The sequence below is a fragment of the Thalassophryne amazonica genome, chromosome 16 (assembly GCF_902500255.1).
Source record: "Thalassophryne amazonica chromosome 16, fThaAma1.1, whole genome shotgun sequence".
In the NCBI taxonomy this organism is placed as follows: Eukaryota; Metazoa; Chordata; class Actinopteri; order Batrachoidiformes; family Batrachoididae; genus Thalassophryne; species Thalassophryne amazonica.
The window spans coordinates 83,320,868-83,348,502 of NC_047118.1; the positions used below are offsets into that span (position 1 = coordinate 83,320,868).

A 27,635-nucleotide genomic window follows, 5' to 3' on the forward strand; every position below is an offset into this window, starting at 1 on the left:
TTACTCTTCCTTTTTAGATATTTAGATATACCTTTGTATACTGGCATAGTTCCACCTTAGAATTGGAATATAATGTATAAGATATACCTTACTGAATTTTCATGACAACGTCTTAATTTAAGACATTTTAAGCCTTAAAGTTCTGTATAACTGGGGCTTGGTCACTTAAAAAACAATTAAAGGGTGCTAACCTCTCGATACAGACTTAAAATTTGATTGAAGGTGATGATAGAACATCAGCCCATGGATCCTTTTGTGTTGTTGAACTGGACAGCATACAATCAGATCCAAATCTTTCAGTGTAGTTTGGAAACATGGGAGGAGTTAATTAAACAGCAATGGAAAAGTACATCTGCCTTATCCCAGAGAGAATTTGGGTGGAAGAACCTAATAAGATTTTTTAAAAACATCAGCACAACAGAGTTTTATCAACCAAAACACGTCATGTTGGAGGTCATGTGGCAAAAAATGAGCCAAATCATTACTGGAGGAATATTAATATATTAATGTCATTATGGGTAAGGTATTAAAAAAAAATCCCATTTAATTTTTAAACCAGATACGGTTGTAGGCTTTGAGGAGAAATATATGTTCTGTACTCTGTTCATTGCTAGTAAAAAAAAAAAAAAAAAAAAAAAAAAAAAGCTATTACAAGGAAATGGCTGACAACAGAACCCCCCGCGGCCGAGGACCGGACAGATATGATATGATATTTTATCATGGAGAAATGAACCTTTATATTGAGACTTGACCAACAAAAATTCAACAGTTGGCTTTTGTTTGTTTTTCGAGGTTTATTTTACTTTGCATCCCGTTTTTCTTAATGATTTAATTTATTTATTCTTAGCTTCTGGTGTGTAAATTCTAGGTTTGTTCTCAGAGCTTAATGTTTTAATGTTGTTTTTTTTGGTCAGTCAATGATTTTTAATGAAAATGTTCTGTAAATGTAAATGAGTTTTGTTTCTGATTTCTTTGCACCACTTTTATTCTAAATAAAAATGTAAATATTTAACAAAAAAAAAACTTATTCTCTGGAAAATGTGGTACTAGTTTAAGTTCCCCTGGATGGAAAATGCACCTTCTGTTGACCCCCCCCAAAAAATTTTATTGCCAAAGTTCCCCTTAAATGTCAAAGTAAAATCATTTCCAGTATTCCATGTCATCTTCAACAGAGCTCATCTGCTGCTGAAAATGGAAACCTGGACGTTGATGTTTCTCCGGATCAGCTGGTATCTTCTGCTTCCAACATTTCTAGTGGTGACGCTGGTGGTGTTGGAGATCAGCTTGTTTCTGGAGTGTCACACTGCAGAAGCAGTCAGGGTCACGTACGTCAGAGCCAAGCAAGAGCACCTCAGAAAGGCCGACCCAGACCACAACACGGGGGTGCCACCTCTGTCACGGACCACCTCGACAAGCTGTCTCTGTCCACTGACTGCACGGAAGGACTACTTAAGGCCAAACCTCAGCCGAGCCGTGGTCATCATGTGCGAGGGAATTCAAAGTCATGTCAGGCTCATACTGGAAAGAAAGTCTATACAGAGCTCAGCCAACTGGAGTCCAGGGCTTCTCCAGAAGGTCAGCTTACGCACCAGTCAGGTTCTGACTCCGACTTCACCAAACACACTGTGGAATCTTCATGCAGCCATCATGGCAGGAGAAAGGGCCCTCACAGATACTACCCACAGATGGGTGCGTCAGGATCCACACGCCACCACTGGAACAGGCAGAGAGCACCAAAAAACAGGGGAGGAGCCCATAATCCATTTAGCAGAGGAGGGGGGTCCTGCCGGGGTAATGGCAGAGACTTCCAGCAGAGGGTGATGGAGAAAGATGGTGTCAGAGAGGAGGTGCTATGACAAAAAGCAACAGGAGGGCCAGTGAACAGATGTATGTGTGCCTCCATTATCAGTCTGCACAGATTAAAGCTTTGCACCAGAAATGACCCGAACTCCACGTCACCACCGTCCCGCTGTCTAACACGCCCACGTGTCGCTTACGCGTGGCTGCTGTTTGTGGCCCTGATTCCGTATGAATCACACACACTCAGTTTTGTGTGTCTCACTTGGATGTCTGTTGCTGTTGTGCTGTCGGTCGTTGGTGTCAGTATTTATTGTAAGAGAGTATGTAGGTTTGTAAGACACTTTCTTTCATTTAAATTAATGGTACAGTTTTTAGTTGCTGTGATTAGATGGTGTATTGATTATCAATAATAGCAACTGAACATTTGTGGTAAATATTTAATGGATTAATCCAGTGAAGGGACGTCACTGTAATCACAAGGATTGATGAGGGATCAGTTTGCCAAAAGCATGTTAAGATGAGCGTCTGTTATGTTGAGACTAAGGCCGGCTGTGTACGAACAGACATGCACACCGTTAGGATCGTGCGTGTTGGTGTGATCACTTTGAGCTTGATCAAAAACACTAATGTGACTGGTGACGCGTTTCCCATATTACATCATAACACCTTTTACGTTTTGTTACATACCTGTTACTACAGGCAAGACACACACGTGAGCAGGTGCAAGTACACAGACAGACAGCCACACTCTGTTTACACATCATACAGACATAATGCAGACACACAGGGCCACATACAGACAAACAACCCACATTCACACCTACGGACAATTTCAAGTTTTCAATTCACCTATCATGCACGTCTTTGCATGTGGGAGGAAGCCAGAGCACCCAGAGGAAACCCACACAAACACGGGGAGAACATACAATCTCCACACAGAAAGACCACAGGTGGGAATCGATCACGTGACCTTCTCTTTGTGAGGCAACAGTGCTAACCACTAAGCCGCCGTGCTTCCCGTTCCATTTTAAAAAAACAAAAAGCAAAATACAAGAGCAGCTGAAAGAAATAAGTTGTGTGCCTTTAAAGGGTCCGACTCCCAGGGTGCCAACCCACAGAGGGAACAATGACAAAATGAGTAGAGCGCCCCCAAGTCCCACTGCATGCACACCCACAAAAATAAATAAAAATTCATTCCCACATCTTGAATAATTTGTGCATGAAATAATTAATTTGGGTAGTGCATACTAAATAAACCATTCATAATCTACATGCACATTTCTCTCTGTCCAAACATAAATACTCACATGGATTTCTGTGTTTGCTTTTATCCACCAAAAAAAGAGAGAAGTCTTTCATCCAGGGTGGTAGTGTTTTGTTTTTGTCACAGTTCTGTGCGCACTCATCTTAACACAGTGCAGAAGGTCCTCAAACATTGGCTCTAATTGTATCTTCTGCGCACACACACACACGGATTTCGAGTGCTCAGTAAAATGTGGCCTCACATTTTTCTCACTCGAGTTCTGCCTCAGCCACAGGTGAGAGCCAGCGGAGTAGCGGGAGCGGCACAGATCAGGAAGGGTGCACGCTGTTATTCTGCAGTATGCCCCTGAGTTACGTCGATGATACGGTAGTGTTGCATCGTGTCATTGTGCAGCAGATGTCTGGCGTTAGGGACAAGCTTGACTTTGCCTCCTTACTTTAAGGAAACAGCACTCAGGTCTGTGAGCAAGGACTTGGTCCACGGTCCCGTCTGGGACAGCGTGCGTTTCACTTGTCTCTGCAGAGTGTTTAATCGGTGTTGACGGCGTCACTGTTTTTAAAAAGCTCAAACATGGTCCTGAGGGTTTCACATCAAATTGTAGAGACTCCTGAGAGACATCTTACTGAAATATCAACACTCGTTTCTGTTCTCCTTTTAGCACCTTTTTCAAATGAGCCTCAATCAAGCACTATTTTTCCTCCTTGAGCATTTTATTTAAGCTTGTGAGAAGAAGAAATGGTCATTTTTTTTAATCTATATTACAAATGTAACTATAATTGTTGCTGTTATGGACAGTGGGATTGAAGTGTTCTGACATAACATTAAATGATCAGCATCACATACAGCGTTTGCGTGGTGATTTGAAGACACTGAACCCAAAGTGCAGACAGTGAACACAGAATGTGAACAGGTGGTTTATTTTAGCGAACAATGCCGTCCTGTCCAAAAACAAGGAGCAGTCAAGGATGACAACATGGAGTTGAAGAAATATACTAGGACTAGCACCTTGCCATGGGGATCCACGGGCTCTAGATCGGGTAGTGTTTATAAAATTGGTCACTGTCATTTTTCAAGGGTGGTAATAAATTATGCAGAGTTTCTATAATGATTTTAACTGAAAGTGCAGGAAATTTAAGGGTGATAGACTACGGGCACTTATTATGTCCTTTGATCATATTGTATGAAAAACAACAAAAAGTGTTAAGAAATTTGTTCTCTGAAATTTGACTTTTTCACCTTTTTTCAGCATCATTATATGCAAATATTGCGGTTTTGTGCTTGTCCCACCCAGACTTTTGATCTTCAATGATAAAAATGAATGGTAAAGAAACATTTTTTCTAATGTTTTAAAATATCTCTGAATAAAATATCAGTAAAATAATCAAAACATTCATGGGGTATTCAATGCCATACAACTGTTGTGATTTTTTTTAAACAAAATGTAGTCCCACACTATTGCCGTAATTTCCACCACAACACTGTAATGTCCCTTTAAACACTTTGTATGAAAGATTGTTTGGGTAGTTTCTATGGAGATAAACAGTGACATCAGAGCACATGTATATAGCGCCAAATCACAACAAACAGTTGCCCCAAGGCGCTTTATATTGTAAGGCAATGGTGTGGTGGAAATTACATTTACACAGCCAATAGTGCCCGTAGTTAAAGAATCACCCTTAAATGAGAAATTTTTTGTGAATAATTGTATTTATTATTTGGTGCATTTAGTTGATGTCATGTTTTACAGGTGGCAAGGTTGAGATATTCACTTTGTTCAGAGCTTGTCTGGTTACCAGGGACTGATTAATGGTGATAAATGTCCATTGTTCACTGTTGTTACCTAATATCCCTAAATTCTCCCAAAATATTAGTCCTATCAACTTTCTGTTTAGGCGGCATTCGTCCTTGACCCAAAATACATAAACACACCAAACAGCAAATGTCAGCTGTCTCCATGATTGAAGTCATACGCACACATGGATACGTGCACACAGAGGCCACTTGTCTTTTAATTTATGGATGTAGGACCGTAGGATGAGGAAAATGGACAGTAGGAACCAAAACACAAGAGCCAAAGTGATCCAGCAAACGAGAGAACAGTGATGAACTTGACGGAAAGAGGAGACGAGAGACGGGTGTAGTGATTGTGATGTGGAACAGCTGTGAGGAAGACAGTGACAGGGTCACACCTACAAACACAGACAGAAAGAAAGTGAAATGTCAAACTCCAGTGAACCCAGGTTGAGTACAACTTAAACCCTAAATAAGATACTCAAAAAGCTGTGCATTAAACAAAATGAGAACCAAATATAAGTGCTAAATATAGCAGAACTATCAGAACTAAAATATGGCACCAGAATAAAACCAAGGTAAAGGGACCAAAAGCTACAACCCCTGGCAAAATTTATGGAATCACTGGCTTCGGGGGATGTTCATTCAGTTGTTTTTAATTTTGTAGAAAAAAAGCAGATCACAGACATGACAAAAAACTAAAGTCATTTCAAATGGCAACTTTCTGGCTTTAAGAAACACTATAAGAAATCAAGAAAAATAATTGTGGCAGTCAGTAACGGTTACTTTTTTAGACCAAGCAGAGGAAAAAAATATGGAATCACTCAATTCTGAGGAAAAAATTATGGAATCATGAAAAACAAAAGAACGATCCAACACATAAAGGAAATGGGATTTACATACAGAAAAGCTAAACGAAAGCCATCATTAACACCTAAACAGAAAAAAACAAGGTTACAATGGGCTAAGGAAAAGCAATTGTGGACTGTGGATGACTGGATGAAAGTCATACTCAGTGATGAATCTCGAATCTGCATTGGGCAAGGTGATGATGCTGGAACTTTTGTTTGGTGCCGTTCCAGTGAGATTTATAAAGATGACTGCCTGAAGAGAACGTAAATTTCCACAGTCATTGATGATATGGGGCTGCATGTCAGGTAAAGGCACTGGGGAGATGGCTGTCATTACATCATCAATAAATGCACAAGTTTCCGTTGATATTTTGGACACTTTTCTTATCCCATCAGTTGAAAGGATGTTTGGGGATGATGAAATCATTTTTCAAGATGATAATGCGTCTTGCCTTAGAGCAAAAACTGTGAAAACAAAAAGACATAGGGTCAATGTCATGGCCTGCAAATAGTCCGGATCTTAATCCAACTGAAAATCTTTGGTGGAAGTTGAAGAAAATGGTCCATGACAAGGCTCCAACCTGCAAAGCTGATCTGGCAACAGCAATCAGAGAAAGTTGGGGCCAGATTGATGAAGAGTACTGTTTGTCACTCATTAAGTCCATGCCTCAGAGACTGCAAGCTGTTATAAAAGCCAGAGGTGGTACAACAAAATACTAGTGATGTGTTGGAGCGTTCTTTTGTTTTTCATGATTCCATAATTTTTTCCTCAGAATTGAGTGATTCCATATTTTTTTCCCTCTGCTTGGTCTAAAAAAGTAACCGTTACTGACTGCCACAATTATTTTTCCTGATCTCTTAGTGTTTCTTAAAGCCAGAAAGTTGCCATTTGAAATGACTTTAGTTTTGTGTCATGTCTGTGATCTGCTTTTTTTCTACAAAATTAAACAACTGAATGAACATCCTCCAAGGCCGGTGATTCCATCATTTTTGCCAGGGGTTGTATATAACATTAAACAGGACACCAGACAGGGACAAGAGGTGGAACACATAAGGATATGGGGAGGGATAAATTTTTCAGGGGAAAGTTAAGCAACAAATCATTTCATGGTCACTTTGAATGAGCAAAATTTAGCTTTTAAAGCTATATTTGTAACTATGTATAAGAACTAGGTATGTTCCATATCACTGACTTGACCTTAACCCCGCCCCAAAAAATATAATCCACCAGATCAAATTTACAGACATTGTGGCCACTGACTATTACTGTGCCACCAACTGACAGAGGACAGCCGTCACAATTTATGTGCCGGTCACACTGCGTCTTTTATCATTTGCATGGTGAGAGAACATCAGCTAGGTTTTGGCCATGTGGTGCATTTCTCTAGCTGTGATCCAGCCTCAGAGATCCAAGGCCACGTTTCACCTGGGTGATGTGGTGGATGCAGCAGCGGGAACTTCCCGCTAGTCCGAGTATTAAGGAGAACATGTTGAAGTTGTTTTTACATTTATGGTAGGCTATATGTTGCACTAAAGTAGGTTAAGTAATGTTGCAAAAGTGTGACAATTTCTTAGAAAAAAAATTAATGGTGAATTACCATTATTTGTTCATTTTCAATTCAACAGATTTATAGACAATGATACAATTAATGGTGTAGGTCAACAGAGTCATATGTTTAATTTTTCTAAATTGAACTTTAAAATCAGTTTGGGGTTGTAATATACACCATCAAATAATATAAAGAGGTTTGGACCAGTGGACCTTACCCGCAGCAGCACATGGCACCAGGGAATGCTCCCAAACCGGACTCCAACATCTCACAGACCTGGTGTCGCAGACTGAACGGTACCCCTGCCTTCACTGCGTTAGCAGCAATTAACAGATTATCACCTTGTTTCTGCTTAAAACTGACTTTAGATAGATAAACTTTATTGATCTCACACAGATCACACAGAAATTCACGTTACGTCAGCTCTTAAGAAAACACACAAGGTGGGTGCAAGTAGAGGAAAATGTTCATCGAACAGCGTGTGCAAGGATAAGCAATAATAATAATACTTGTAACAGTACAAGACATAAGAAATGAGGTAGAAATAGAATATGTATGTACATTGTACACACACACATATATATATATATACATACACATATACACACACATGGGTGGGTGTGTGTGTAAATATACTCGTGTATATATATATATATATATATATATATATACACATATGCATATATATATAAACATGATTGGGATTGAAAAAGAGATAGGAGCATCTTATTTACGATATGTGAAATGGAGTTTAGATGTGATAAGGTGACATTAGTGCTGGGATTTGTAAACGAGTTGTTATTGCACATGACGTGGACATATTAATAATATTGCATGTGATTTGTGGACATATTATTGCATGTGGTTATTTCACAGCGTTATTGTACAGTCTGACAGCAGCAGGGAGGAACGACCTGCGGTATCATTCCTTCTTGCACTGAGGGTGCCTCAGTCTGTCACTGAACGAGCTGGTCAGCTCCACTACAGTCCGGTGCAGAGGGTGAGAGGAGTTGTTCATGATGGATTTGAGCTTGGTTAACACCCTCCTCTCAGCCACCTCCTCCAGAGACTCCAAAGGACAGTCCAGGACAGAGCTGGACTTCCTGACTAGCTTGTTCAGTCTCTTTCTCTCCCGCTCTGTGCTGCCCAGGGCCCAACAGACGACAGCATAGAGGAGAGCTGAGGCTACAGCAGAGTTGTAGAAGGTCTTAAGCAGAGGCCTGCTCACTCCAAAGAACAGAATGATTATGATTTAGAATGATTTAAGAGGTTTTACTTTGTCATCTGATAGTTAATAATCACATTATTCCCTTTGATTGTTTCAGGTGTAGAGAGTCAGACTCAGAGAGTTAGTCTCAGACATGCTGCTGTGGCGCTCTGATCGGTCCACCATCTTTTATTATGAAATAATTCTGAGTTTATGTGGAAACAATTGTACAAAAGCTTCAGATATCTGTCACTGAGATAGATGATGACTGGAGTGAAGTTTTAAACAAAAACGATCCAATAATCGGTGAATCGCTGTTGACGCTCCGAAATGACGCATGCGCAGTGAAGGCAGGGCAGACCATTCATTTTGCAACACTGTAACGTTTAATAAATTTAAAGATATTCAGGCCTTGCAACGGGGAACCATTATATGTAACATTTATTTATGGAATAATCTTTATTACTGAATCGTGCTCACACGGGCGCATCGTAACATGTTTTTATTTAAATCTTTATGCCTCCACACGGGAGCACCAAAAATGTAGCATTTATTTATGGAATAAAACGCGATCGGCTCACACACAGGGAACCATTAATATGTAGCAATTTATAGTGAATGAGTAGTTAAACTCCCAAATTGAATTAGACTGGACTAGGCCCAATGTAACGGGTCACCAAAAGAATTAATTTAGGGTTTAATACTTATTATTTAATTAATACTTGGGGCACCACCTATTATTCTTTTTATAGCATAGGTACTATCATTTAAACATTAATTTATCAGTCTCAAATGACTTAATCCGTCTCAATTTAACTTAATCAATCTCTGATGTGAAAGTCATGATTTCTCATGATATGGCTGACCAAGAGTTTCCTTCTGAGCACAAAATGACCACAGCAGAAATGTTTACAATTTATTTACAATTTATACAAGAAATTAACATTTTACTAGCATTTTATGGACAGTGATCAAAAATAAGTTCATTCATAGAAACAGTTTTCTTACTCACTCATGAGACGTTGGAAGAAAAAGATAAAGCTTAAAACTTTAAGTAAATAAACCTGATTGGAATTAAGTGATAAATTTTGAAGCCAATTATGAAGAAAAATGTTAAAACAGTGTTTAATGTTTAAGCTGATCACCCAACTTATTTAAGTCTCTCTTCCTCCCTGCTATTTGCCGGATTGTTGTGCCGTGTGCCCTCTGTCCAGCCTTTCTTCTAAGTATTTTGTGAGTCCTAACTGCCTTACATGCTTTTGACCTTCCCTGCCTGTTTTTGATCTCTGCCTTTCGCCCAATGATTTAGTTACTGCTGCTTTTCTCTGACAGCCTTTTTGTGTGCCGAACCATGCCAATCATCTCAGCAAAGAGCTTTGAACGCCAATCATCTGTGAATGAGTCCTGCATTTGTTTCTTAACCAAGTGTGTCTCCAAGCCCGATAGAACGATCTGGCCAGAAATGGACACAGCGGACTCCGACCCATTCCATTTGGCCGTGCACATGCACAGCCAGCAACTGGTGCAGCAGAAGGACATTTTGACCACGCTTTGTGCTGGTTTCACCGAGTTAGCCAAACAGCAAGAGGCTGCAATGTCCTCCCTAAGCTCCCAGATGGCCACTGTGCCATGAGCTACAAGCATACTCAAAATAACTGTAATAATCAAAACTGAGACAAGTAATTTCTTGGCATTAAAGTCAAAATTCTGAGCATTTCTATATAGGGTCATTCCATGCCAAATGGGTCAAATTTTAAAAAATTCCCCACATGACCCTTTCCAAAAAAGAAAAAAATTGTACTTGTTCCCCTGCCAGAGAAATGGAAATACCCCAAGTTTTAATGAACCAGCTCTAATACTTTAAGCACAGGAGCAGTTTCAAAATCGCAGCATTTTTGTTCTTATTTGAAAAAAGCACTTTCTGGCCAACTTTGGAGAGCAATATAGCCTAGCCAAATTAAGTGAAACCTTTCAAACTTACCATTTTAGGTAAAATCGTACTGGAAAAGCCATATCTGGCATCAAAACAATGATATCTGGCTTCATTTTTTTTATCCAACTGTTCTTAAAAACTGCCAAAAATGGTAGTTTTTCTAAACGAGATCTGACTTTGAGCATGCACTGTGTCAAAATAGATTAATGCCCACGCTTCTCCTTACAGGCACAGACTCTCATGAATCAGTTACACCAGAATGTTTCATTTTTCCATTTCAACCAAAATTGTGCTTGTGAGGGAAAAATTGAAATTGTGCAATTTTGATTTTTTGCAAAAATACACTCTAATTGACCACAAAAATCACCAGGTGAGCAATTGATTAAAAAATTGAAATTTCAACCATGCAATTATATGGATGTAAAGATGATATATACTAAATTTCAAGTTTGGGCAAGAAATATTTCTATTTTAATTATTTTTTACAATAGGCAATATTGTGTGAAATGTGAATATATAGTTATTACATAATAACTATAATAATTATACAATTATTTTAACTTGGGAAAAAACTGTATTGCTGATGGATGCAACAGCACAAGGTACCCAAATGAATGATAATTTTGACAATTTCCCAGAAAAAGGTCAGGCTATATTTAGAATTTCCCAGAAGGTGGGATTAACTGAACAACCTAATTTCATCCTGGTTTCCCAGAAATAGGTCAAAGAATTTCTGGGAATTCTGACCATTGCCTAATCATATTCTCATCAATCATGGAGGCAAAATGTGCTCTAGGGTTGACTTTGCAAGATGAATGTCATCGAAAGACATTGTGTAAGACAGTTGGCTTTCACAATTTTGTTGATTTGAGTGATGCTGGTGCTCGCAAGTACAGTCTGAATGACAGTGATCAGAACAAAGTTGAGTCACTTCTCCCAGGGTTTTTGCACACATAACATGCATACCGATGACAAATATTATTACAGTAGCTGATTTACTATTAGCCTTTTTGCCTGTGCTGTGTCTGCAGAAAACACGTTTTCCTGTACATAATCCAAGAACATAGTTTTCGGACATGATGGCTTTGTTTTGTATACATGGTATACCTAGATTAAGAGCAGTTTGTTTGCAAATATGTGCATTTTAAAGATTATGTAGGAAATATTACTTGTTCACTGTGTGTTTAACTATTAAATCAATATAAGAAATGAATCATTCAGGTAAACCTTGAAAGTATTTTTGAATTACATGACATTGTATATCATGTATTATTGGATCTGTATTCATAAAAATTATGACTTTTCAGAAAAATTAAAAATATATAAATATTTATTGCCCAAACTTGAAATTTAGTATATATAATCTTTACATCCATATAATTGCATGGTTGAAATTTCATTTTTTTTTTTATTTTTTTTTTTTAATCAATTGCTCACCTAGTGATTTTTGTGGTCAATTATGGGGTTTTTGTTTTTTTTTGCAAAAAATCGAAATTGCGTAACTTCAATTTTTTTCTTGCAAGTAAAATTTAAGCTGAAATGCAAAATTGAAACATTCTGGCATTGGAACTAGTTCATGAGAGTCTATGTCTGTAAAGAGAAGTGTGGGTATTTATCCATTTTGATAGAGTGCAAAAAAAAAAATACTGTTTTTGGCAGTTTTTAAGAACAGTTGGCTAAAAAATGAAGCCAGATATCATTGTTTTGATGCCAGATATGGATTTTCCAGTATGATTTTGCCTAGGATACTAGGTTTGAGGGGTTTCACTTAATTTGGCTAGGCTATATTGCTCTCCAAAGTTGGCCAGAAAGTGCTTTTTTCAAATACGAACAAAAATGCTGCGATTTTGAAACAGCTCCTGTGCCTAAAGTATTAGAGCTGGCTCATTAAAACTTGGGGTATTTCTATTTCTCTGGTTGGGGAGCAAGTGCAGTGTTTTTCACTTTTTTTGGAGGGGGTCATGTGGGGACCACTGGCTGACTTGGCATGGAATGACCCTATAGTAATTTAGCTTTGTTCAAACATTTAAATACAACTTTATCGGCACATCGCCAGATAAAGATTGGTCCACAGTTACAGTATGCCTAAGTAGGTTACATGCTGGTCATACTCCCAACCAGCAAGTATGACCAGCCAGTCTACATGTAAGTTTGTTGACTTGGAAAAGCCATACGACCGTGTTCCTCAAGGTGTCCTGTGAGGGTATAGTGGGAGTATGGGGTACCAGAATCAGTGCAATGCTTGTGGTCAGGTCTCTATAAGACCAAAGTAGGAACGGTCTCCGCATACTTGGCATTCCATCGGACCTGTTCTCGGTTGATGTTGGACTCTGCCAGGACTGCCCCTTGTTACCATTTCTGTTCATGATGTTCATGGACAGGATTTCAAGGCACAGTCAGGAACTCAAGGATGTCCAGTTTGGTGACATCAGTGTTACATCTTTGCATTTTGCAGGTGATGTGGTTCTGTTGGCTTCAACAGGTGGTGACCTCCAGTACACACTGAGTAGGTTTGAGGCTGAGTGAGAAGCGACTGGAAAGAGAATCAACACCTCCAACTCTGAGACCATGGTCCTCTGTTGTAAGAGTGGCTTGTCCACTCTGGGTCAGGGGAGAGTTATTGCCCCAGGTGGAGGACTTTAAGTATTTCAGGGTCTTTTTCGTGAGTGGGGTAAATTGGAATGTGAGATCGATAAACTGGGGTGGCATCTGATGTTTTATGGACACTGTACCGGAATGTTGTGGTAAAGAAGGAGCTGAGCCAAAAGGCAAGGCTCTCAATTTACCAGTCGATTTATGAACCTATCCTGACCCATGGCCATAAACTTTGTGTAATGACCTAAAGAATAAGGTCGCAGGTAAGAGCCACAAGAATGAGATTTCTCTGGTGGGTATCTGGGCTTACACTCTTGGACAGGAGAAGCTCAACTATCTGGGAAAGACTGAGTAGAGCCACTGCTTCTTCACATTGAACGGAGCTGGGTGAGGGTGCTCCCTGGTTGTTTCCCTAAGGAGGACTTCCCGGCATGTCCAACTGGGAACGCACCACAGGAAAGACCCAGGACACGCTGGAGAGATTATGTTTCCCAACTGGCTTGGGAACTCCTCTGGAATCCCCCGAGAAGAAGAGTCATAGAACTTGGCCAAGGATAGGGAAGTGTGGGATGAGCTGCTTAGTCTGCTGTCACCGTGACTCGGACCTGTATAAGATGCAGAAAATGTATGAATGAATGTCAATTGCTGCTTTGACATAATTTCAATTCCGACACGTCACGTTTACGTGGCTACAATGTCTCAGTTTATGTTTACATGCACAAAATATACTTTCTGTTTTCCAACATACCATTAATGTACAGCTGAGAGCTGCACAGGGACAAAGACCACAGACTGTGACAAAGACGGACCCAGTGACGCAACAGTAGTCGGTGGGCGTGTCTTCAGAGCGTCACATAGGAGCCATGTTAGCGTCAAACGTCGCAGAAGCGTGTGTTTGTTTTTAAAGCGGCAGGTTATGAGTGGCGGCGCCTCGGAGTTTGACGAAAGCTCTAATAGTAATTATAATACCTGTGACGACAGAATGGACATAGACATGGATTCAAGTCACACAGAAAGCGAGCGCGGAGAACTGGACGCCAGCATCGCGGCTCCTTGTTCTTCTAACGGCAGCGGCGGTGAAGAGGAGGAGGCGGAGGCCCTCGGCCGCTCCAGAGAAGCCGCGGGCTCTGGTAGTCAGCACGCGGCGGACGGAGCAGTGCTGGGCGGCTGCAGAGAGCAGGAGGTGTCGGTGGATATCGGAGAGACGTATTTATGTCAGCGAGTCGACAAGACGTGGCGTGAGTGATGAGTTGACGCCTTTATAAGCATAAAAATGGCAAAGTCTGTTTTTCTGTTAAATGCGTCTTCGTAGAGAAGAATTAAAGGCTAAAGCGCGTCTACTTTGCCGCTCAACAGCAGATTAACTTGTGAAAAAATGTGTGAGCCTGAACATTTTTTATTCATAGTTTATCTTCTAGCGCCTGAGTAGGTGTCAATCAAATCAAATCAATCAACAAACAGTTGCCCCAAGGCGATTTATATTGTAAGGCAAGGTCATACAATAATTAGGAAAAACCCCAACGGTCAAAACGACCCCCTGTGAGCAAGCACTTGGCTACAGTGGGAAGGAAAAACTCCCTTTTAACAGGAAGAAACCTCCAGCAGAACCAGGCTCAGGGAGGGGCAGTCTTCTGCTGGGACTGGTTGGGGCTGAGGGAGAGAACCAGGAAAGACATGCTGTGGAGGGGAGCAGAGATCACACACACACACACAGTGCTTTTATGAAACAGTGCAACACAGTGAACAGTCCTCCTATAATGAGTCCAGTATGATAAAGTGAAGCAACGATCTTGCAGTATTTATAGCTCCAGAAGAACAACAGGGAGATGTGAAGTGGCGTACAGTACCATGTTGAAGTGTGGGTGGGCTCACAATAGCGGACAGTAGCACGGCGCTGCGTGTACTTACGTGAAGGCTCCATGCTGTGCTGTATGCCGAAGAAAATTACACGTTTAATTTCTTCCATCCTACAGGCGTAGCCCTCAACATACTGCTGCGTATTGAGAAAAAACTCCACGTGAAGTGGGTGGAGAGCTGCTCATTACAGTGTATCGTCTACACTGTAATGAGCAGCTCTACGAATACGCCACTGTGACGGGCTTAAGAGCCATCAGCTTCTGGGGGAAGGACCCCCTAACTACAGCCCTCTTAAACCCCTGCCACTTTAAGCTTTTTTTTTCATGTAGATGTAAATTTATATTCAAAATTTTCAGCTGGTTGACAGTAGGGCTGCACAATATAGCCAAATTAGCTGAACGTTCGGGTCTACTTTTTTTTTTAAATCCTCCTTTACACCACTTCATCAGGAAGCTGTATTTTTAATTAAATTTATATCAAGTTGTAGAGATTTCCTATCAGTTTGAGTTTAAGGAAGACAATTTTAGACTTTTTTTTTTGTATTTGAAATGGCATCAACAAATTACAATAACAATAATACTTAATAATAATAATATACTTAATAATACTTAATACTTACTTAATAATACAATAACACTTGAAATACCAAGTGTTCCAATACTTTTGAGAAACACTCCCGCAGCATTTTACATCTCAAATAAGCAAACAGAGCATGAATCAGCTGCTGCCTGCTTGTTTAATTAATCTAAAATCACCAGAGAAATGTGTGTGTGTGTGTGTATGTATATATATATATATATATATATATATATATATATATACTCAACAAAAATATAAACGCAACACTTTTGGTTTTGCTCCCATTTTGCATGAGATTAACTCAAAGATCTAAAACTTTTTCCACATACACAATATCACCATTTCCCTCAAATATTGTTCACAAACCAGTCTAAATCTGTGATAGTGAGCACTTCTCCTTTGCTGAGATAATCCATCCCACCTCACAGGTGTGCCATATCAAGATGCTGATTAGACACCATGATTAGTGCACAGGTGTGCCTTAGACTGCCCACAATAAAAGGCCACTCTGAAAGGTGCAGTTTTGTTTTACTGGGGGGGGGGAACCAGTCAGTATCTGGTGTGACCACCATTTGCCTCATGCAGTGCAACACATCTCCTTCGCATCATCCGTGAAGAGAACACCTCTCCAACGTGCCAAACGGCAGCGAATGTGAGCATTTGCCCACTCAAATCGGTTACAACGACGAACTGGAGTCAGGTCGAGACCCAGATGAGGAGGACAAGCATGCAGATGAGCTTCCCTGAGACAGTTTCTGACAGTTTGTGCAGAAATTCTTTGGTTATGCAAACCGATTGTTCCAGCAGCTGTCCGAGTGGCTGGTCTCAGATGATCTTGGAGGTGAACATGCTGGATGTGGAGGTCCTGGGCTGGTGTGGTTACACGTGGTCTGCGGTTGTGAGGCTGGTTGGATGTACTGCCAAATTCTCTGAAACGCCTTTGGAGACGGCTTATGGTAGAGAAATGAACATTCAATACACGAGCAACAGCTCTGGTTGACATTCCTGCTGTCAGCATGCCAATTGCACGCTCCCTCAAATCTTGCGACATCTGTGGCATTGTGCTGCGTGATAAAACTGCACCTTTCAGAGTGGCCTTTTATTGAGGGCAGTCTAAGGCACACCTGTGCACTAATCATGGTGTCTAATCAGCATCTTGATATGGCACACCTGTGAGGTGGGATGGATTATCTCAGCAAAGGAGATGTGCTCACTATCACAGATTTAGACTGGTTTGTGAACAATATTTGAGAGAAATGGTGATATTGTATATGTGGAAAAAGTTTTAGATCTTTGAGTTCATCTCATACAAAATGGGAGCAAAACCAAAAGTGTTGCGTTTATATTTTTGTTGAGTGTATATATATATATATATATACACATACCTGGATCCCATTTCTGGCATAAAATATGGCCGTTTACATACCTATATAACTTTGGTGTTATTATGAGTCTGTGTTATGAGATGATGTGTTCAGGTTCAAATCTAGTTCAAAGATTTTTCTTCTTCTACTAAGGTGGATTAGAATTTTTTGTGGAACACAGTGCCGACTACTGTACAGGAGGGACCTAGCAGTCAATATGTGTCACCGATTTCAAAATGGCTCTTTTCAACTAGATGTGCGGTGTTTAACAGTTGACATTTCCTGTTTCACTGTGGGCTCAAAATTTGGCACTTCCTGTTTGGGACACAGTGTACCATGAGTGAGCTTTGCACCGCTGCATGACACTTCGCTCGTATTATTATTGTTGTTCTTCAACTGCTTATCCGGGATCGGGTTGACTGCTCCAGCAGGAGACCCCAAACTTCCCTTGTCTGGGAACATTAACCACCTCTGACTGGGGAATACCGAGGCATTCCCAGGATATAATCTCTCCACCTAGTCCTGGGTCTTCCCTGGGGTCCAGCCCATCAATCCCACCTCACAGGTGTGGCATATCAAGATGCTGATTAGACAGCATGATTATTGCACAGGTGTGCCTTAGGCTGGCCACAATAAAAAGCCACTCTTAAATGTGCAGTTTTATCACACAGCACAATGCCAGAGATGTCGCAAGTTTTGACAGAGCATGCAGTTGTCATGCTGACTGCAGGAATGTCCACCAGAGCTGTTGTCCGTGAATTGAATGTTCATTTCTCGACTATAAGTTGTCTCCAAAGGCATTTCAGAGAATGTGGCAGCACATCCAACTGGCCTCTCAACCACATATGAGGTGTAACCATACCAGCCCAAGACCTCCACATCCAGCATGTTCACCTCCAAGATTGTCTGAGACCAGCTACCCAGACAGCTGCTGCAACAGTTGGTTTGCAGAACCAAAGAATTTCTGCACAGTCTATCAGAAACCGTCTTAGGGAAGCTCATCTGCATGTTTGTCGTCCTCATTGGGGTCTCTACCTGACTGCACTTCATCGTCATAACTGACTTGAGTGGGTAAATGCGCACATTCGATGGCATCTGGCTGCTGACCAACCTATGTGAAGGAGTTGGTGAACAAATGGTGGTCACACCAGATATTGACTGGTTTTCTGACACCCCCCAGTAAAGCAGAACTGCACATTTCAGAGTGGCCTTTTATTGTGGGCAGCTTAAGCTTTACAGACCCCTGAATGAGCTAAAATGGGGAGGGATGGAAAAGGGGCATTTTACAGGGTCTGAGGACCGGAGTTTCCCCCCAGCTCCACTAGGTTACCTTAAGCGATGCCCTTTATTCTCCAAGGTGTGTGTGCAACTGACAACTGACTGTAAGAATGTGCTGCTAGCGTAACGTCTGAGTAACCTGTATCTTGTTTCCTTTTAGATGCAGCAGAAGTAATTCAGTCCCGGCTGAATGAGCAGGAAGGCAGGGAGGAGTTCTATGTGCACTATGTGGGATGTGAGTATCACAGTTTTTCACCATAGTCGCAAACTTATAACACCATGAAACTTTGTTTCTTCTTGAGCATGTCCACATTAACCTGACTCGGTCTGAAGCTGCCAGTGGAAAATGATTTGCATCTGTTCTGCACCATATCAGGTGGACCTGGAATGTGGTGGATTTCTGATTCTGTGAAAAACTTCCAGAAGTACACAAAGTTGTTGCGAAATTCCAGACATATTGTTAGAATTTCAAAAAATTTTGAACATCAGTCAAATTGAACCCTGACAGTAACCTTAAACCATTTAAGAGAAAGTGATTTTTGGCATAGCAAGGTAGATGAGACATTAATATAGAGCTTTGTTTTGATTACGTAAGCAGGAGCACCTTTTTTTCAAGCGGTAGCTAGTTTCAAAAGCACAACAGTGTGACACCTCCCCATACTATGTAGAAAGAATCCATAGACAGCGGCACATCTTAAAAAAAGAACTTTGTCCATACAGTGAGTGTTTATTCAAACTGCAACACCGAAGCCAACAACGGTGTGCATCACAGCCATCGTGACTCTAATTGGTGAATTCATCAATTTAGTCAACAGTTCACCTAACAGACCCTCCAGAAGTTAGCATTGCCAAGATTTCAACAATTAAACAAATATATCTGCACGTGACAGACTGGCGCCCTGTCTGGGTGTACCCCGCCTCACCCTCTATAACTGCTGGGATAGGCTCCAGCCCCCCGCGACCTTTCATTGGACTAAACGGTTGAAGATGGGGGTGTGTGTATCTACACATCTCCATTCATTCATTAATTTTCAGCCGCTTAGGTCCAGGTTGCAGTGGCAGCAGAGCAAGCGGCTCAGCATACAAGTGGCAGCATGGTGCCTTCATGGTTAGCACTGTTGCCTCACATTAAGATCATGGGATAGATTCTCACCTGTGGCCTTTCTGTTTGCGTGGGTTCCCTCCAGGTGCTCCGGCTTCCTCCCACATCTAACGTCATGCAAGTTATCTCAATGGGACTAACCTGGTTTAAATAAAGGTTTAAAAAAAAAAATCCCACACCTGCACCTCTTCCCAGGGGGTCCCAAGGCATTCCCAGGCCAGCTGGGAAGTATAATCTCTCCAGTGTGTCCTGGTTTTCCCCGGGGCCTCCTCCCAGTTGGATGTACCTGGAAGATTTCCTTAGGGAGGCGATTAGGGGTCATCCTCACCGGGTGCCCAAACCACCTTAGCTGGCTCCTTTCTATGCAAAGAAGCTTGGCTCTACTCTGAGTCCCTCCCGGATAGTCGAGCTTCTCACCCTGTCCAGGAGTATAAGCCCAGATACCCGACAGAGGAATCTCATTTTCGCCGCTTGTAACCGCAACCTTATTCTTTAGGTCATCACCCAAAGTTTATGGTCATAGGTGATGATAGGAACGGAAATGGACTGGTAAATTGAGAGCCTTTCCTTCTGGCTCAGCTCCTTCTTTACCACAGCGATCCGGTACAGCGTCCATAAAACATCAGATGCCTCCCCAATCTATCGATCTGACACTCCAATTTACCTGCATTTGTTTAAAAGTAGGAGCACCTGGGGGGGACCCACACAAACATGGGGAGAACATGCAAACTCTACACAGAAAATGCTAACCACTGAGCCACTGTATTGCCCTCAGTTATTTCAGAAAGTGATTTTTTTTTTGACTCATTAAATAAAAACTAAAATGCTTGAAGCAATTTTTTAAAATTTAGATATTACAGCCTGCAGCTCCAAACAGTAGAGTGTCAAGATTTCATGAGCTCAGTCAACCCCCCGACACACACACACAAAAAAGACTAATGCTACTTTGCTTTCTGTTTTAAAGTAAGAACTTAATGAGCAGTGAAAACGAGGAACATTTGCATGTGGCCCTGAATGAAGAAGAAAACGAGGTGTCCAGTGTTTTATATATTTTAAAATGAAATCCTTTATTATTGTATGAAATTGCGATACAAACGGTGTCTGTAAATAAACAAGAAATGGCCTCTAGGACAATCATGAAAGTAAAACGTGGCGCAAAACTGATCTAACATCATAACTTATTTTTTTTTGTTGTTGTTGTTTTTGAACAAGATATAATATTTATAATAATAATATTTACATTTTCTGGTGAGAGGGTAACGATAATAATTTTAGAATAGAGCCTTTATGTCGTTGTATGTCGTTGGCACTGCTGAGGTTCTATGGAAGCCCAGGTTTCTTTGATAGTGGCCTTCAGCTCATCTGTATTGTTGGGTTCTGGTGTCTCTATCTTCCTCTTGACAATCACCCACAGATTGTCTGTGGGGTTCAAGTTAGGCAAGTTAGCTGGTTAATCACGGTCAGCAGACCAGTTACTTGTAGTTATGACACTGTGGGCAGGTGCCAAGTCTTGTTGGAAAAGGAAAACAGCATCTTCATAAAGCTTTCAGCACAGTGGACCAACACCTCACCCTTGCTCAATGCATTTTCCTCACTGAGTGGCCGATCTTGCGTAGCTCTGTTATGTTTGGTTGAGACTGTGTGGAGGTCAAGCAAGTGCTTGTCACGGGTCCGTGCACACAGGACAGGCACCGTGCATGCAGAGGTAGAATTCGCCCTCAAGTGCATTTCTCCACTTGTGGTTTCTGTGCTGTATGTTCATATTTCATGGCTTTTAGTGTGTGTTACCTGTTAGACTATTGTCATAATGCATGCATTCTTTTGTTTTTGAGTGCAAAAGTGATCTTACTACCACCTCCTGGCAGGGGGTGTTACCGTTAGTTCCCCCCCTGTCCACACATACGCTTTTTCAGATTTATGCACTCATAAAAATGTGCTGTTATTGGGTGTGAAAAAAACGTTTGGTGTGGATGTGAGGCTAAAACAGAGATATTAACAGTATCTGTTTCTGAAACTCTGTTTATGATCAGACTGGGCCTTTGTCTTGCCAACTGTTTGCTTTTTTATTTTCTTTCTTCTTCTCTCTAATTTTCTTTACTCTTAAAATTGGTGGTCTGTTCTTCATCACCTTGTCTTTTGTTTGCAGTCAACAGGCGCCTAGATGAGTGGGTGGGTAAGGTGCGCCTGGCACTTACAAAGACAGTTAAGGATGCAGTGAGAAAGAGCACAGAGATCGGAGGAGTCAGTGATTTAGGTGACCAGCCGGAAAGGAAAATCACCCGCAACCAGAAGCGCAAGCATGATGAGATCAACCATGTGCAGAAGGTTGAGCTCTTATTTCAGCTGTTGTTTCTCTCTCACTTCTTGTGAATGGCCTTTAATGTTTAATTCTTTATTTATACCCCCCCCCCAGACTTATGCTGAGATGGACCCAACAACAGCTGCCCTGGAGAAGGAGCATGAGGCGGTAAGATGATCGCATCACTCAGCATTGGCATAAAATAGACTTCTTGTCTATTTTGGTTCTGCTCAGCGGAAAGCATAGCAGTCACTTGTCTCCTTTTGCTGTAAAATGCCCACTTTAATTGAAAATGAATAGCAGCTGGTGGTTTTGCTTCTGTCTCTTGTAACTGTTGTGATCAAGGGGTGATGGGGATCCCAGCCATGCTTGTCAGCATTGTAAACAATGCAGTCAGAGTGCCCTCTAGGCTCATATCGGCCAATGTTGTTGGCCAACTGATACATCAGTCAGGCTTCAGTTTTTAAAACATCATTGTTCTGCCATGTTGTGATTATCTGCCCCTGAGCTTTCTGTTCTTGACCACATCAACCCTTTTCATGAAGCTTCATGAAAATTGATGATGATAATAATGACATTGTTGGGTTTCTTTTCCTGCTGCACTTAATATAGACACTGCACAGCAGACCGTCTCAACTACACACTACATTACTGCACACTTAGCATAATGAAATTTGAATTTCAGATAGTTCAAAAACAATCCTAACAGCGTAGTCCAAAGCTGATGCTGTGCACTGTCTTGTGTACTTCTGCTTTTCTCAGTTCAGCTGTCGAGCTCTTCATCTGACAGTAGTTCTACTTTAGCTAGATACATCCCAGTGACTATTGCATATGTCTCCGGACCGTTTACATTGTAATGGTTTTGTTTTTTCCTTTTGTGTTAGAACAAAGAGCAGTGTCAATAAGCTGCTAAGTGCCGTCGCTGCTCGTGTGCACGCACAGTGGTCACAGTGTGAAATGGTACAAATCATATGGAACCAAATTTGCATGCTAAATCTAACCAAAATTTCATGCTAAATGGCGCACAATGGCAAATGCGGCGAAGGATGAATATCGTGTGACATACAAACTTGTCTGTCAAAACTCGAATGATGACACTAATCTCATCCAGGGACACTGATTCAGTACAAATGCGAATTGGTACACTTCCGCTTTTAGGGTCATATTTTGGAAGGAAAAGGTGAATTAACCAATTCCATTCATGCTTTCAAAATTTCCGGGCGAAATAATGCAGTCACTTGCTTCAACTGGCTGATTCACTGTTCCCTCTGACTAAGACCCCCAACAGACTGAAGGGGCTGACCACGCCTTCCTACACAGAGCATGAAACTAGAGGAACACAATCTGGACATGAGCAATGCAGCTCGCTGAACTGTCAGACTCATGGAGACAAATGCACGTGTGTGTGTGTGTGTATAATCATAATGTGCAGAGTCATACTGTGTATTCTGTGCACAGTACCGAACTCTCTTGTTACTGCACGGTTCTATAGAAATGCATGTATTGTGACAACCCTAGTTGTCACATGTGAGTAAAATACTTAAAATGTGCCCCTGTAACATTTTACATAATGGTGATTGCAGCAGTAAAAACCAAAGGTGATGTATAAAATAAAATGCAGCAATATTTATCATCTGGAGTGCCCTAAAAAATAAAAACACACACATGTAAGTCTGACACAGCATTATATTGAGAAAAAGTAGTTGTCTTGAATGCATCTGCAATTATAGAACAAAATGTGATGACCAGGTACCCTTAGACCAGTCTCCTGGTTCAACCCCTAAAACCCATTTATTCACCAGCATTCTGCTATAGAATCAAGAGTAAATGTGTTTCTTGGCAAAAATGCAGTGTAAGTTATCATGGTATCATCCATAGTCCTGCAGTGTGTCAAAATTCAAAGGCGTCACATGCTGTCACACGTGACTTTAAATGTCACATGTGAGCTGTTTTTACGGCATTTTTCAATAATTTTATTTGACTGTGTGAAAAGCAGTTATCAGACACTACATTAAATCTTTACCTTTTCTGTGATGTAATTTTTGATTGGTGTGATTATTTGGAAGCTCAGTGGACTCTGGTAGAAAATATCACCTGTTCTTGCTTTTTGTGATGGCAGGGAGGGATGGAAAATGTGTCGGTTAGGTGGTCCCTGAGGACCAGAGTTGGGAAGCTCTGCTCTGTGTGGTTGATGTCAAGTAGACTGTCTGATCACTGGAGCTCACAGCTGTATTGTCTGCAAAATTAACAGTGGTGTTATAGCCTGAAGTGGCCATGTGGGTTGTGGGTGAATACTGCAGAGGACTCGACACTGAGCCTTTGAGGTTCTGCCACTTTCTGGAAATATAGAGAATAGTTTTCCAGTCTTGGAAACATAGATTTAGGCAGAAATTGAACTTTTGGGTGTCCCATGGCTCAAACTGCTGACGGAAAAGAGTCCAGAATAGATGACACCATAGAGCCAGTGTCTATCAGACAACGGATCATAATTTCCCCCATAGTCACCCCTAAATGAGGACCCGACGACACAAGCTTGGACACTACCTTGTCACCCATCCTAAACAAACCCAAGCCAGTAACTTGCCCCCGGATCTGTGGCTCTGCAGCTCAGCGGGCACTAGTTTCCTGACCCCTGGGTGGAGTGAGATGGCCTATTTGACTAAGAAGCTGACAAAGAGGGTTGACTGCGGGCCATCACCCAAACTCCATCACACTCCCTGGCAAAGTGACCTGGTTTCTGACAGCGCCTACAAATTATAGAACCCCGAGGAACTGATTGACAAGACCGCTCAGAATCCCGCAAGCGGGAAATACTTAGTCAGCAGATTCAACTGCTCCTGCTAGCAGTTGGAGCATCTCTGTTACTTCCCGCAGTTCTGAGGCCTGAAAAACTAGCTTCCACCTGGCCTTTGCCCTGAACCACTCACTGAGTACCCACAACAGACTGGATAGAAGAATCACGACCCTTCATACCACCAGGTAGACTCTCTCGTTCCCACCTAATTGCCTCACCCCACCTAATTGCCTCCAGCAAAGTGGTGTAGGCTGCTGGCGTGCAAACTGCTTCAATTCGCGACAAAGTGACCCATCAAACACACACTCCACAAACTGATCACGTAACAAAAAACTGTATTTGGGATACCATTGGGTATGTGCTGCTAACATGCCATCAGGCCCATCAGTGCCAATGAAAACCCTAATAGAATCTCACCCTCCCGTTGTCTGGGAGAAAAAGGCCTCTTGAAGTGCTACATAAGATTCTGTACAACCTGTAACACCCCGATGATCTTTGCTGGGTCTGAATGCTCTTTGCTGGAACGGTGCTTAATTTCCTCATGTGCCTCCCCCTCTGGATGATCAAAATAAAATAAAAAATGCCTGGTCGGCTTCAGATACGTGACAGGCATCTCCTCCAGCCATTCAGCCAACCGCATGCCTGTCTTTCCCCTAAACATGGGAATTTTCTGTCTCGTGGTAAAAAAAAAAAAAAAATCAACTTCTCCATTACTGGAGCACTACCACTGGAGGACACATTAGGCAAGGGCTCTATACTCGGTCCAGGCATGACCGCAGCCTGTTCCTGTTTTGGAGGAAAATGAGACGTGCTTAAGGCATAATAAACGTGAGCAAAACAAAAGGGGCAAAAAACTAGAAGATAATGTGACTAATCAAAAGTGGAAAACCAGGAGATCACTAATAATAAAAACAAAACTGGAACAGAACTGACACTGAATAAAGTATAGAAATACATACAATGACAATACAAGATAACTAAAACAGAGAAGTCAATAAATCACAAACAACCTACTCAGGTGTGAAACAAAGATCAACAATAAGCAACACCTGAGACTAAAGCATAATGTAAAGCGTGCGAAAAGCTAAACCAATACATACATGACTAATAAAATAAAAGATACCCGAGAATGAAACTAGTGATAGAAAGAAAAACAATAAATGACTAAACCAAAAATGCAATACATGAAAGAACCAAGAATACAACCCCTGGCAAAAATTATGGAATCACCGGCCTCGGAGGATGTTCATTCAGTTGTTTAATTTTGTAGAAAAAAAGCAGATCACAGACATGACACAAAACTAAAGTCATTTCAAATGGCAACTTTCTGGCTTTAAGAAACACTATAGGAAATCAAGAAAAAAGATTGTGGCAGTCAGTAACGGTTACTTTTTTAGACCAAGCAGAGGAAAAAAATATGGAATCACTCAATTCTGAGGAAAAAATTATGGAATCACCCTGTAAATTTTCATCCCCAAAACTAACACCTGCATCATATCAGATCTGCTTGTTAGTCTGCATCTAAAAAGGAGTGATCACACCTTGGAGAGCTGTTGCACCAAGTGGACTGACATGAATCATGGCTCCAACATGAGAGATGTCAATTGAAACAAAGGAGAGGATTATCAAACTCTTAAGAGGGTAAATCATCACGCAATGTTGCAAAAGATGTTGGTTGTTCACAGTTAGCTGTGTCTAAACTCTGGACCAAATACAAACAACATGGGAAGGTTGTTAAATGCAAACATACTGGTAGACCAAGGAAGACATCAAAGCGTCAAGACAGAAAACTTAAAGCAATATGTCTCAAAAATTGAAAAATGTACAACAAAACAAATGAACGAATGGGAGGAAACTGGAGTCAACGTCTGTGACCGAACTGTAAGAAACCGCCTAAAGGAAATGGGATTTACATACAGAAAAGCTAAACGAAAGGCATCATTAACACCTAAACAGAAAAAAAACAAGGTTACAATGGGCTAAGGAAAAGCAATTGTGGACTGTGGATGACTGGATGAAAGTGATATTCAGTGATGAATCTCGAATCTGCATTGGGCAAGGTGATGATGCTGGAACTTTTGTTTGGTGCCTTTCCAATGAGATTTATAAAGATGACTGCCTGAAGAGAACATGTAAATTTCCACAGTCATTGATGATATGGGGCTGCATGTCAGGTAAAGGCACTGGGGAGATGGCTGTCATTACATCATCAATAAATGCACAAGTTTATGTTGATATTTTGGACAATTGAAAGGATGTTTGGGGATGATGAAATTTTCAAGATGATAATGCATCTTGCCATAGAGCAAAAACTGCAAAAACATTCCTTGCAAAAAGAAACATAGGGTCAATGTCAATGAGCAGATCTGATTTGATGCAGGTGTTAATTTGGGAAATGAAAATTTACAGGGTGATTCCATAATTTTTTCCTCAGAATTGAGTGATTCCATATTTTTTTCCTCTGCTTGGTCTAAAAAAGTAACCGTTACTGACTGCCACAATCTTTTTTTCTTGATTTCTTATAGTGTTTCTTAAAGCCAGAAAGTTGCCATTTGAAATGACTTTAGTTTTGTGTCATGTCTGTGATCTGCTTTTTTTCTACAAAATTAAACAACTGAATGAACATCCTCTGAGGCCGGTGATTCCATAATTTTTGCCAGGGGTTGTACAATAAAGAACCAAGACCAGGAACACAGAATAATACATAAACATGAATAATCAGAAACGGACAAGAATGAAAACAATCAAGCAGCAAAAAAGTGAAAACAAAGTCAAGAATGGGCTAAACTGAAAGAAAAGAAAAGGGGACAAATACAGGAACCCAAACAGGACAGAAGCATGACATTCATGGCATGATTGCCCACCCCTGCACTACGATCACACTGTTTGAGCTGTAATTCCAACTTCTTGCCACAGTGATGTTTTTACTGCTCTCTGGATGCCGTATGAGGCATCTTGTATTCTTCCATGTTCTTGGTACCAGGCCCTGTGATATAGCTGGAATTATGGATAGTTTTATCCACCTATGGCTTCTTGTTGACAAATGTCCAGATTGTAGCTGTCCTCTGATAGAAAGTAAGGTGGAAAAATGGCAAGATGTTTGTTAAAGTAAAACAGTTAAGTTGACATGTTTTAAATCCATCCATCCATTTTTTTTTTTTTCTTAAAACCTGCTGATTCCAGTCAGATGTCAAGAGGCAGAGTTCATCTGCTTACAACCTTGGAGATTTTAAAACATTAACAGTCAGTCAAGCCTCTGAATGCTGTATTCACCTTGAACGATTATGAAATCCCTTTTCTAATGTTTGGAAGTTAGTCGAGAAATTCAATAGAGCATGGACTTAAAAATTAACAGTATGTTAAAACAATCT

General features: G+C 41.0%; 2 protein-coding genes across 3 annotated transcripts in view; both read left to right on the forward strand.

Annotated features, from left to right (window-relative positions):
• The window catches only part of rnf25 (ring finger protein 25), a 44,019-nt gene extending 42,110 nt beyond the window's left edge, over positions 1-1,909 (forward strand). The window contains exon 10 of the mRNA XM_034190939.1: positions 1,173-1,909. Within this exon, the coding sequence (XP_034046830.1) occupies positions 1,173-1,856 (684 nt within the window). The 3' untranslated portion in view covers positions 1,857-1,909. The remainder of the gene's footprint in view (positions 1-1,172) is intronic.
• An 11,923-nt stretch (positions 1,910-13,832) lies between these two features.
• Positions 13,833-27,635, forward strand: part of kat8 (K(lysine) acetyltransferase 8) — a 61,137-nt gene continuing 47,334 nt past the window's right edge. For both annotated transcript variants that reach the window (XM_034189898.1, XM_034189899.1), the window contains exons 1-4: positions 13,833-14,229; positions 18,230-18,304; positions 21,318-21,496; positions 21,585-21,638. In XM_034189898.1, coding sequence (XP_034045789.1) covers positions 13,908-14,229; positions 18,230-18,304; positions 21,318-21,496; positions 21,585-21,638 — 630 coding nt within the window. In that variant the 5' untranslated portion in view covers positions 13,833-13,907. The remainder of the gene's footprint in view (positions 14,230-18,229; positions 18,305-21,317; positions 21,497-21,584; positions 21,639-27,635) is intronic.